Genomic DNA, 13406 nt, shown 5'->3' on the forward strand with positions numbered 1-13406 from the left:
GAGATGAAATATAGAACAAGCAAAAAAAAAACAGAGGGGAGGATATGAGATAAGAGGATAGAACACAAACAAAATAGATGGAACGAGGACAAAAGGATAGCAGATCAGGAGAGAAAGTGATAAGAATAAAGTACAGGAAAGAAAGAGAGCTCTACTCAACAGCATCCACTTTGATGATTTCAACTGCAGGGTTTGTTTTTTCTTCAGCAGCATCTAAAGTGCTCAATTCTGTTTACCTCGCACAGCCGCACATTTCCAATGACTACAGAACAAGGAGCCGTGGGGGGAACTCATCTTCCCACAATCCCTAGGTGGGAGTGAACGTGTGAGCGCCTGTGGGGACAGTGGCTGTGTTTTTAATGCCAGCCTCCTAGGTGGCATGGGAATTTGGCTTCTTTCTGGGTCAGGGCACATACAGTACAGAGGGATTACACCTGGGAGCTCAGAGGAGATGAGGACTCTCTCTTCCCCTCTCGCTCTGTGTCTCTGTGATGGATAAAACAAATCACACCAACAGAATGTCTGACTCGCTGTAATGTTTGTCTTACTCTCCTAGGAGACGGGAAATCTGAGAAAAGATTGAGGATTCAAAGGGATTGTGAAGGGTAAACTGAATAAGGTGTAAAAAAAAATGCTCTGTACAAAACGAGTTTAACTTTCTGTTGATTTGCAGAACAGCTGGCGCACCACTAGTAAAGTACAGAAGGGAGATAGTTTAAAATAAACTGCTACCGGGGTGACATATTGAACTCTATTGATGCAGGTTTCTATATTCTGTAATAACATAACAATATAGTCATTTGTGACGGAGTCCGCCATTCCTGCACTGGATTTACATTGCCTTCATATGCGTGAGGGATTCACAGGAAATGATGCATGCATGTAATCTAGTGACACTATTTGCTGTCCCATCTCCCATAGCCATATCACACCCGTGTTAAATGACTGTAATCCAAGATGCCTTTAGTTTAATTGTTCTCCTCTGCATTTCATTCGGTACAATGTGCAGCAGTAAGGTTTATTTTGTTAGGCAGTCACACTGAGCTGCAGACTGCAGATAATTCTTTCCGTTGTGACCACCAACAGCCCTCGTCCCATGACACGTTGCCTTTTCATACGTCAGCGTACTCATTTGCTTAATCGTCGCAAAACTCCAAAGCCGCAGAGAAGAATGGGTTGAGGATCCTTAAAAAGTAGTCCCCTTACTAAAGTGACCCAGAACTTCTTGTTCCCAGGTCAACCAGGACTAAAATCTGAAGGATTACAACTTGAACTAACCTTACTGAAAAGCACAAATGAAAGGAACTGGACAGAATAGCTCAACGGTCAACGGTGGATCAAATTAACCCAAATGACTTATAAATATGTGTCAAATTCACTCTGGAGACTCTACAGTGGAAACTCAGACTCTGCTCCTCTTACTTACTTGTGTCTGAAGGGTGAGACGAACTGGCAGTACTGGCAGCTGTATTTGTCTTCGCGGCTGAACAGCGCCATGGCTGAGTGGCTCCTCTCATGGGACCTCAGTCCCTGCATGGACATGAAGACTCTGTCGCACTGGACACACGGGTGGCCCCCCGCAACCAATCGCTGCTTCAGTTCGCCCTCTGACACCGTGGCCCTCGCTGCAGCCACGAGGGCCGCTGCCTTTCCTTCGACAGCTTTCGTTTCTGGTTCTCGTGCCTCAGCGGCAACGGCCACACCAGTCGGAGCCGTGGAAGCCAAGGGTGGACCCATCATTGCAGCCGCGGCAGGTCTCTCGAGGACGTCGGATTCAGCTGCCTCTTCCGCCTCAAGGACGCCATTAGTCAGGGTCTCTGAAGGCAGGGTCAGGGGGACTTCGCTGACTTCCTGCTGCAAAACAAATAGGAGAAGTCTCAGATGTTCAGTAACCTCTCTGGGCCTGTTAATTTGGTCTGTCGCAGTCTTTTTTGTCATGTGGCTGCACAACACTGCAATATAAGGAGAATGAAGGGTAACAATTTATTTGGATAGTCAAATGTTGATACTTAATCAGCTACCAGATGACGCAAAATGACTGTTCAATGAAGTATCACGTAGGGTCTGGCAGCTCTAACTGTTTTTCCTAAATCAGGCAAATCATGTAAACAGCACATAAGCAACAGTTAAGCATCTGCTCCTGTGGTTCTTCTCTGTGCCGGTTCGGCGCAATCCTTGTCAGTTAGTTACAGCTCTCCTGCTCCACCTCTGCATTGTCAGTTGGATTAATTTGTGCTGATTATCAACATGTCGGTATATCAGTGATCTGAAAGCCTTTCTATGTCACTCGTGTTCCTGAAACAGCCAAACACCTGTCCAGAATACTGTAAGCTGCAGTGTGAGCCTGCTAATGGATGTGTTTCTGGTCCAATAACGAATGACATGACTGTCTAGTCCAGCGAAGGCAAGCCTTAACAGAAACCCGCCTCTATTTACTGACACACCACTTCCTTGATATTGAGTCGATCGCACTATTTAAATGAAATGCGAGTGAGAAAATTTGAGTCCGACCCTTCAAATCGGTCCAGGAGCTTTATTACATATCCTTCCCGACTCTCCTCCATCGTTTATAAATATATATATATATATATATATATATATATATATATATCAATCTCTAAAAATACATGCAATTAAATTATTTTTAACAAAGTAAATCACAATATGTATCTAGTCCTGTGATTCATTCTTTCAAGTATTTATTTATTTATTATTCAGCTGAATTATTCTATGTGTACTTAATACTGAAAGACATTTGAGAGTTTCATCATTGCGGTTTTTATCTCACAGGGAGTGTAAAAAGGTTATTTTCCACCACACATTCATAACGATTCATCATTACTGGTTGCTTGTTTATGCTAAATCACCCTGAAAAGAAATGAGAGGATAAAAAACTAGTCAAACAACAAAACAGATAAAGACCTAAAAACAGAAAACCTGGCACATTTGCACATCGACCACGAAGCAACAGCGAAACAAAACTCCTTCATCTATCCCCTCTTCCGTTATCTGCTGGCTGGTTTCTGTAGTCATCACAAGTAGACAGAAAATCACCACGACTTTTTTTTATTGCCTCGAGGAAGCTCGTTCTTTCTGTGGAAGGGCCTGACCCTGCACTTCACGCAGTCATAAATAAGATGTGGCATCCACAGACCTAACCTTGCCATCCAGTCTGCCCTGACTGCACTGTCAGCCTGTTTTTGTCTTCTTCATCCAACTCTATCAGAACCTAGAGTTGAAACTGCATTCATGCTACTATAAAAAGCAACGTTCTGTTTTACCTTCTGCAATGTCTAAAGCATACAATTAATTCCATCTGCTAGAGATGTTGTCGGCCATGAATGCTTGCAGTTAGCCCGTAACCCTGCCATGTGCCATGACATTTAGACTATATACTTAATATGCCTAAAAGTCAACGTGACATTTTTTTTGTCGACCTCAGTTGCAGATGTGCAGTACATTTTAAATCCATAAAAAGCCAGACCCGAGTGTCTGATGGAAGAACCAGGTCTCCGTTTGGGTGAGGCGGTGGGGCCTTAGGCCGGTTCCCCTCACTGGCAGCCTCAGTGGAATACTAATATATGAATGGTTACCCGCCGCTGCCCTAAAAGTTATGGCTTACTACTCTGTAGCCCCAACCTCCACCCACTTCCACTGCACTGGGACAGCAATGCTTGTTTTCTCTGGAGGAAGCTGACATCCTGTCTACCCAGAAGTCACCATCAGCTATCAACAAAAACAGAATCCAAGTACAGTAAAGCAGATCACTACGGAGGAAAATGAGGAGTTAGTTTACAAGACAGAAACACCAGGCACAGTCAAAGTAGGCCTTTTGAGTATTGTGAGGTAAAATATAACATTGATGTCAATAAATAATGCATACTAAACATTTGTTTGATCTGTGAAGTAGTAGCACATTGATTGACATTCTGGGAAATACGCGTATTCACTTTCTTGCAGGGAGTTAGATACAAAGATTGATACCACTTTAAAATGTGCACACTACATCTTTATGCTAAGCTAAGCTACCCAGCTACTGGCCGTTGCTTTATATTCATGAAACGGATATGAAAAATCTTCCCATCCAACTATCAGCAAGAAATTATTCCTTTGATGCATTTCACAAAACATTAAATAACATGTGCCATTGTGAACATATTTTTTCTCTTAATTTTGCCATAGATAAATAGAAAATAGAAATGTGTACTTATCAAGATTGTCATCTACATTAACGTCCTATTTAATATAAATATGTTTAACATAGACGTGTGTGCAGTTGATACGAAAATATTTTTGAGTTAATGTAACAAATCCCCAGTTAAATAAGACACAATAACAGGATACAAGAAATCTAAAAATAGATACAACTCTATTTACCTTGACATGTCCCTCTTTGACCTCTCCGTACTGGACGTGCTTTCTAAGGTGGTTGCAGATGGCACGGAGGGTGGGGTGCATCTCTATGCAGAAGTTACACCTGAAGCCTATGGGAGCATTATTTACAAGGCTTTCCTGTAAAATAGAAAACAGACAAAACAAATATGTTTTAATTCCGTTTTCATTAGACATATTTTTTAATGTTTTTTCGATATGGATTTTTATTTTAAATATTATTCAACCCTTTAAGAAGAATAACAGTGTATAATCTGAACTAACTGGTGTACTTTTCCAGTTAGAAGGTACTGCTATTTCTTCGTGAGCTTTACCGTTTCTCCGTGAAGTTAGAGACACTTTTCCTAAATAAACATTAGAGACCAATGTTATTTTTAATGAACTTATCATGAAACTAACAAATCACAAACTATGATCACATATTTTTTTTTCTTTACTTCCGTTATAATATGGCTACTTTGTCGACAAGTGCAATAGTTTTGGGCTTATCACGTCATTTTAAGGTAAATTAACAATACTCTCAATATGAGACTATGCGAGCCCGTTACGCCAAGGACTTGAGGAACAGCTGTGGTATGATAGACAAGTATCTTACAGCATCAGGAGATTTATTGTATGCAGTCAGATTTTAAAAGTAAAAGTACAATGAAATAATGCCCGTTTTAGTCTTTCATATTCTTTCGAAACTCGTATCTCTGCTCACCTTCTCAGGTTTGATCTCGGAAATTTCAGCGGCTTTCTGTTTGCTCAGAAGCTGCCTCCTCCTCTCCTGCCTCATGGCCCTCTTCTGAAACTCCTCGTTGTGGTTCAATAGATGCTTCGCCAGAATCGGGAGAGCCAGGAACTTCAGCTCACAGTGCGTACACTTGTACAACTCCTCGTCCTCGTCCTCGGGTCCGGGCGACACCACAAAGTCTCTCTTCAAGTCATTGCTGTGGTGATCGTTGTAGTGCATAGAGAGCAGCTGGCCGGTGCTGAAGGACAACTGGAAGCATTTTAGACACTTGAATGGCAGCCATTCGACCTCACTGTCCTGCTCGGGTTTAAGCTGAACCTTCAACACTTCCTTGCTGTCCTCTGTCATTGCACTGTCAGCCATTGTCTCAGGTTCTTTGGCATAGATAACGGTAAAGTAGCGACCGAGCTTGCTAGCGTGCTGCTTCTTGGGGAAGACACCTGGGTGGCGTTTGATGTAGTGTGAGACGATGCTCTTCCTGCTGAAGGCCTGGAAGGCGCAAAGGGAACACTTTCGTCTATCCACCGCCAAACGCAAGTCTTCGCTCATTTCCGAATTGTCCCCTTCTGGTGGCGGGGGTGCTACCACTTGGGTCGGCTTTTCGCTCATCATCTTGGAAGCAGCCAGACAATGGGTGTAATAGGCATCAATATCATGCCGCTTCTGGTAGTGGGCGGCCAGACCTTTGCGTATAGGGTTTGTGTATGGACACAGAGCACATTTGAAGACATTGTTTTTACCCTCTGGCTGAGCACGGACGTTGTTGTGCTTGATACGGTAGTGACGAGCGATGCCTTTCCTGGTGGAGCAGAAGTATTTGCAGAGCTGACACTTGAATATCGCATGTTTCTCAGTCTTATTGATGGGTAACTGGGAAAGGTCAAATTCACTGACCTCCTGGACATTTCCCGCGCTTGATATATTACCAGCACTGCATTCAGCGACTGGTTCTCCTTCTTTACCGGGAGAAAAATACGTTAGAGAGGGTGTGAACATTTCAGAGGCCGACTGATTGTGATATTTCTCATAATGGATTTTGAGTTTCTCCAGTGTCCCGTGCGTGTAGGGGCAGATTTTGCATCTGTATGCACCGTAGCCTTGCCTTTGAGTTTTGCACTTGTCATCTCCTTCATTTATGTCAGCGAGTTGCTCGATGTCATCCGCAAAGTCTTCTGCAGTGACTTTCACTAATGGGTGTCTCTTCTGATAGTGGGTTAGGACACCGTGGATTCGGGAGTTCACATACGGACAGTGACGACATTTATACACAGAACTGGGGTTGATGTCTGCCTCCTGTGCAAAATCTGCAGCTTTTACTTTCATACCTGGGTGCTTTTTTCCGTAGTGAGTGAGGAGGCCATGGAGACTGTTGTACTCTGACAGACATACAGTGCACTGGTAAGTATTATTTGAGATAGAAAGACGTGGGTGGGGAGGATGGGGGTTGCTTTCTTGAGGTGTGCTGACCATGACCTGTGCTCCATCATCTTCAACAGATTGGCAATTGAAAGACACAAGGTCTACGGCAACCTGCTGGTGTATATTTTCAGCTGGGCCATTTCCTTTGATAATATCCAAAAGCACAGATTCATCCCCTTTAATGGCCCACGGGTGCACTACCTGATAGTGACTAGTGATGTCCCATATTGTACAGGCCTCAAAGGCACAGTCTCTGCATTTGTAATGTTTAGTTTCCATATTGCCCCCTTGTTGAGTGGTCTCCGGTCCAGCCCATAGCTTGCTGGCCATGTATGTGTAATCAACATTGTGCTCAGGATGGCGTCTTTGGTAATGGAGCAGCAGGCCTTGGGGTTCAGCGTGGGAGTAAATGCACCACTCACAGTGGTAGCCAGCCTCCAGAATGCCATCTTGGTAGGCCCAGTGTAAAATGGTCATGGCTGTGGCTTTCACAGTTGGGTGCTCTTTCTTCAAATGTTTCTTCAGGGCATAGATGTAGGGGGATGTGTATGTACAGTGTCTGCACTTCAGGGAGCGCAGGGTTGTAGTGTTTTCAGGGTCTGGAGGAGCTGGGATCAAGGCGGACGAGACACTGCTCGACTGCACCATCTGTGCACGCACACGCTGACTCCGGACAACCGCAGTGTGACGACGTACAAGGTCAGCGTTGGACTTGGTTTCCCGATGCTTCTTCTGGTAGTGAATGAGCACTCCTTTTACAGTGCGATTGCCGTAATCACAGTGCTGGCAAAAAAACAGCTCATCCTCTCCTTGCTCCCCACTTCCAGGTTTAGGGCTTGTGTTGTTAGATCCATCATGACCGTTATTTTGAAACTGCTTCAAAAACTGTTTGGGAGCCGCAATTTGCAATTCATCCATTAATTTCATCAAACCGGGAGTGGGAGTGCCATGTTTGATATATTTTGCTGTCACTTTTACTTCTGGGTGTCTCTTTTGATAATGGACCAACACACCAACAACAGATCTGTTGCTGTAGACGCAATGTTTACAGTAGTACATTTCTTCATCTGATCCGTACAGTGCTCCGCTCGTTTGTTTTGGAGGCGAAGCCATGTTGAGATTATATGAAGAGTTTGCAACAGGCTGCGATTGATCCACCGAGATGACCTTCATGGTTTTCTGTATACGGAAATAAGACGCCTTTTGCTCTGGATGTTTCTTCTGATAGTGCACCAACACAGAGTGCATATTGGGGCTCGCAAAAGTACACACATCACAATCATACACAACAACATTGCCACCCATAGGTTCTTTGAGAGGGTCTGCCTCGGCGCTAGCTTCAGGGGTCTTGGAGACCGCTTTCGGCTCCGGGCTGGAGGACCTCGGGGTTGAAGTGGGTGAGTTCAAATTCTTGGGGCCGGAGTTTAATATTTCCCTCAGGGTTTGCGATTCCCCCGTTTTGTGGGACTGCTCTACGACATAGCTGGAGAAGATCATTGCATTGTTGATTTTCACTGTTGGGTGCATTCTTTGGTAATGGGGCATTAGGCTCCTGACATTTGGGCTTGTGTATGAACAGAAGCGGCACATGTATACCAGATTTGGTTGGTTGAAGTTGAGCACATTGCTTGCTTCGGGGTGGTGATCCATATAGTGTTGATGCAAATCATTGTAATTTGTGTATTCAATGTAACACTCCAAGCAGCGGAAGACAGCACTCTGGTCCTCGGAATCCAGGATGTACTTAAAGCTGAACTTGATGTAAGGGTGCATCCTCTGGTAATGGGTGCTGACGCTACGAGCTGATTTGTTGTGGTAATCACAGTGTTTGCAGTAGAAACGTGTCGTTCCTTGATCCTCTGAATAATCAGCATTCTCCTGGATAGCACCGTCACTGGGGTCAGCAGAGATGTTCTCACTATCGTCTGAGAGAGTCAGGGATATAGGAATGCTTCTAGGTTTCGACTTAGGGTTGCTTTTTCTTTTCCCTATTCGGCCTCCTTCGTGAGAGATCATTGAATCTCTTGCATGAAGTTGTTGAGTGTTATAAGTGAAGACAGGGTTTTTGTTGTCATGGTTTCTACCCTCTATATCACCAATGCTGTGATTTTCTCTTCCATCTACATCCTCCATGTCATCTAGGTTTATAATCATGTCCTGTTGGCTTTGGCTTATCTTACTTTGAAGGTTACTGGCAATTTCATCAATTCTAGTTCTCTTTTTAACCGAGGACAAATCTAAAGGCAAGTCATTGATGGACTTCCTGGCTCTTTTCCCTGTTATTAAGGGCTTTTTTGTGACATGTCCTAAAATCGAGGTCTGGGTTTTTTGTAGAAAGATTGGAGAAGCGTCCGGTTCAGACTCCGGCTGGTCAGTCAGCTGGCTTTCAAAGACAGTGGGATCTAGGTCATCACAGTAGGAATGCTTATGCTGCTGGTGAACCCTCAGTCCTTTCAGAGTGGTGGTAGAGAAGCTGCAGAGTGTGCAGCGATGAGGGTTCTGCTGGTCGTTCGGTGTGCTGGTTATCTTTTTTCCATTGACTTTGGAATTGACATTACCACCATTAACTGGCTCTGCAGCATTGTCATTGTGAGGATTTGGACTATCACTTGTTAGGTCCATGGTGTCTAAATCTGAGGATATGTGGCTCTGTTTGTGCGTGCCTAGTTTTAGAGGGCTGGTGCAAATAAATGGGCATTCATCACATTTATACACTGTAGTTTTACCAGAAAGGTGAATGTTCTCAATGTGCCGGGAGATGCTTCGTCTGTGCATGGTGAGGAAGGAGCAGAAAGGGCACTGAAAACGGTTCATGTACTTTCTAAACGGTATTCCTTTAGTCTCCAGTAACTTATTGTCCTCATCAGTTAAAAGCAGCTTTGCATCTGCTGACAGGGTCCCAGTATAGCTGGGATCATCTATATCGCCCAACTCTTCTTCATCATCATTCTCTAAGCTGCTCTTAGAGTCTTCTTCATTGAGTAAGTTGGCATCCGTCTCTGCGACGCTCTTGGAGACGTCAGATGAAGCGAACCTCTTGGACAAAATGGAGGAACCTGTGCTGTTGGGTGTTACCGCACGAATATGTGCATACTGAAAGGATGAGATCTCTGGGACTGACTTCTCCAACGTGTTTTCTACAGTTCTTCCTTCCGGCTCTTTCTTTCCTTGAACGTCAGTAAAATCCATCTTTGATCTATTTTGGCTTCGGGAATCGGAGGGAGAATCTGGTTTGGGTGAACTTGCACTTGCCTCTCCTTCCAGCTCCTCGATGCAGGAAACTATCTTGACCGCGTCGCTGTGTTCCTTCACCACGTGATTAGTCCAGCTGTCCTTCTGGTCAGTCTGATAGTCGCACCATTCACAGGCAAATGTTCCCTTCATGAGTCCACTGGCTGAGTCTGATTCCTCTCCGGTCTCATTGTATTGCGAAGGATTTCCAGCGCTCTCTGCGGGAACCTTATTGTGATACATTAGTTGGTGTTTCAATATTCTTGCTTTGCGTGGAGACTTGTATGTGCAATACTGACAGGAATACACTTTTGAATTGTCATTGTGTATAATAACGTTGTAGCTGGGCTGCTCGGCACTCTGCGAGGAGATACTTGCATCAGAATCTTCCTCTACAGCATCATGCACTTTTTTGGTGTGGTTCCTTAAGAATGACTTCGATCTGAAGTAACGGACACAGAACTTGCACTGGTAAAACGGCAGGTGGGTTTCAGCTGTCTGCTTTTGTGGTGTTTGGTTGGCATTGTCAGTAGTATTGGGGCCTAAAGAAGAAAGAGAAAGTGTGTGAGAAGTCTGATGGAAAGTCACATTTTGTTATTATTTAAACATTCTGTTGTTTCAGTCAGTAAAACCATCAACTCATTAATTTTATGCTCCTCGATAAAACATAAAATCATCCTACTATGAAGAGTTTATATGAAACAAAGAAATAATCCTCCACAAATTAAACTGTAATATCCGATTTGAATTGGTGAACATACTCATTCCAGCTTTAGGAGTTGAATAATCCCGGTCATCCTTGTTGTCATATTCCTCCGCTTCCTCCTCCTCATCCTCGTCTTTCAGAGAGTCAGACTCATCCGCATCTGCAGGCTGCAGGAAAGCCGTGTGCACTTCCTGAATGTGGGTCTTCAAGTCATCATATGACTCGGCACGGAAGTCACAGCCGTCACACTGCAAACCCTCCATCACTGAAAAAAGGGAGCGCTCCCTGGAAAATCAGGGAAACCTGCAAAGAAAAACAAAGAGAAAAACTCATGAGGACATGCAGGATTTTCCAATGAGTACACAGCAGAACACATGTATAATTAAGAGGGTGGGATTGAAAACAAAAGTAATCTATAACAGTTGACTTAAAATATTCACAGGAGCCATTTACAGTGCATGTTAAGGGGTATTTACTTTGGCATTGAGACTCATGTACCGAGCTATTACAATGGAGCAATAATATAATTCCGTAATGCATCAATATTCAGTGTAGCGAACATGTCCTACCATAAAAATGAGCTTTGGTGATGATCTAAAATGATTACCAATGGCAATTCCTGCTGTGAGCAAAACATAATCAAGTGCAGGATATAAGATGCATGTTTTCCACATAACAAGCAAGACAATGGCAAAACATACAAAGCTTTCAAATAATTGTGATAATGTGTTCAAAATATAGCCGTCAAAAGAGTCTGATCGGATAGATTTAAAGTAGCTCTTTAAATTGTATTTCTGAGAATTTGTGACAAAATGAAGCACGTTGTTCGAAAATGTTGCACTGGTGTGACAGTTTTTTTTTTTTACTGTAACATACTGCGCACTTATTTATTTTTGATTGCTTGGATGCTGAATAATATGCGGAATATGAGATGATAAAAGCTTAAATAAAAATACAAATAAAAAAGACCATTATGATCCTTCAAGTCTACATGAGACATGTCACTGAAATACAGTACTGTAAAAAGTAATATTGTCAAAAAGGTAATACATATTAATTTATGAAAAAACAGCAAAACATTTTTGTTATGAAGACACAACAACAAAATGAAATCATTTTCAGTTTCTTAAACAACTGAAGCTGTCCACAAACGGCAATAGAAAGCCTCACAAAACATGACAAAGAGGAGAAATCAACAGATGCTGATGTTACTCAGAATACTAAGAAGGTCCCATTTTTGAGCATAGCATCATTCTAATAACAATGGAGGGACTGAGGAGGGATTATGGGCTGATTTGTCCCATTTGTATTACCTTGGGATAAGCAACAGCTGGAGAGCAGCTCCACAGCTCAGTATTTAGAGCAGACTATTCCATCAGATTGTATCAACTGCTCTGAAATAAGATTGACTGAATCAATGGAGAGATGAAGGCTTTATGTCTTTGGGCTTCTCTGCAGTTTGGACTTGGACAGGAAAATGGAAATTGATGATGTGGCCATCATTTCACAGCTGTTTCAATTGTCATGTTGTTACACCAAGCATATAATATCACAAATAGCATGAGTAGCTCACACTGGTTCTGAGATAGGTAGTTAAAGGGTACACTTTACTATCATGACTCTCTAATCTTATCAATATGATTTTTTTTCACTATGTTACAAATTGTTGGTGAACACATGTTTGCCTATCACAATAGGTGCACACTGTTCCATGGTACAGGCCGATACTTTAGAGGGGAAACAAATCTACGTATTTTATTGGAGAGGGAGTGATTAAATTCTTCCTAAAGAAATGGATGCTTCAGTTCTCTCGGTTAGATCTACATTTAACTTGTAGATCTAACCGAGAGAACTGAAGCATCCATTTCTTTAGGAAGAATTTAATCACTCCCTCTCGAACTGTTGTTATTTCTATGAAGCTGATAGTTATAACAAGGCTCCCATTCATATTTAAATGGCTAATGGTCCATGCATAAAGATGCAACTAGCATGGGGGACCTGTAATGGTATAGGTATGGCTATGTAGTGGGAAGCATTGGGGCTGTTGACAGTATGAGCCAATTTGACATCCTGTGGTACAAACATATGTTTCCACATGTCAAAATGATTATATCCCCAAACCACTAACTGCATTCAAAAGTTATTCAAAGAACACTATGGACACCTTCCAGGTGTGAACATATTCAAATCCTAGATTCTGAATGCAGAATGGCCATTCTGCTCATTACTCCCCTTCATATAATGTCAGGTGTTTTCTTTATTTTTTCAACCCCTAAACCAGCTCGAGAAAAAAAGAAAAACTTGAAACACAAGACCAAAACAATAAAGTGAACACATGGAAAACTGTGTGAAGAACACACATGTAAACACACTCATTCCCATTGTGCACACTGCACATCAATTAATTGTGTAACCGTTAAAAAACGACAACGACTTTTTGTGTGTTTCTCTTTTGTGTCAAACTCCTTTGTGTACTGACAAATTAATAAACCTATTGGTTTTGAAGATATTATTTGCCTATTTGTTGCCTTTAGCTAGACAATATAGTGACTGGAGAACATCCCACATTTTGGTCCATAGTACTGAAAACAAATTTTCTCCAAAGCTGAGAGCCATTCCTTTGTGTACTTATTTATAACACATTCATTTGTGTATTCTATTGGGCAAAGACAAAAATATTTGCATGTATCCAAAGAGGATTAATGGTTCACAGAGCCAGCATGACCCTTTGTGGATCCATTGTTCGTAATGAAACACGTCTACATCACAATACGCCATGATTTGTGTCTATAATCCAACTAAATCCTATTTTAGCAGAAGCATCATTTCTCCTTAATATACTTGCTGAGATGCCAGAAGATGATCCATCAATGGTTGATAAAATTATAATCAACATAATTCTATAACACGATCATAATCAAC

General features: G+C 42.5%; 1 protein-coding gene across 2 annotated transcripts in view; it reads right to left on the bottom strand.

Moving 5' to 3' along the window:
* Positions 1-13406, bottom strand: part of znf462 (zinc finger protein 462) — a 44800-nt gene that overhangs the window by 13373 nt on the left and 18021 nt on the right. The window contains exons 1-5 of one of the 2 annotated variants that reach the window (XM_034546420.1): positions 11054-11454; positions 10540-10787; positions 5096-10320; positions 4378-4512; positions 1427-1854 (exon numbers count right to left, since the gene is read on the bottom strand). In XM_034546420.1, coding sequence (XP_034402311.1) covers positions 1427-1854; positions 4378-4512; positions 5096-10320; positions 10540-10747 — 5996 coding nt within the window. In that variant the 5' untranslated portion in view covers positions 10748-10787; positions 11054-11454. Of the gene's footprint in view, positions 1-1426; positions 1855-4377; positions 4513-5095; positions 10321-10539; positions 10788-11053; positions 11455-13406 lie in introns of those variants that run through there. The other variant, XM_034546419.1, reaches the window with a different exon arrangement.

This window comes from Cyclopterus lumpus, chromosome 12 (genome assembly GCF_009769545.1).
Source record: "Cyclopterus lumpus isolate fCycLum1 chromosome 12, fCycLum1.pri, whole genome shotgun sequence".
NCBI classification, from domain to species: Eukaryota; Metazoa; Chordata; class Actinopteri; order Perciformes; family Cyclopteridae; genus Cyclopterus; species Cyclopterus lumpus.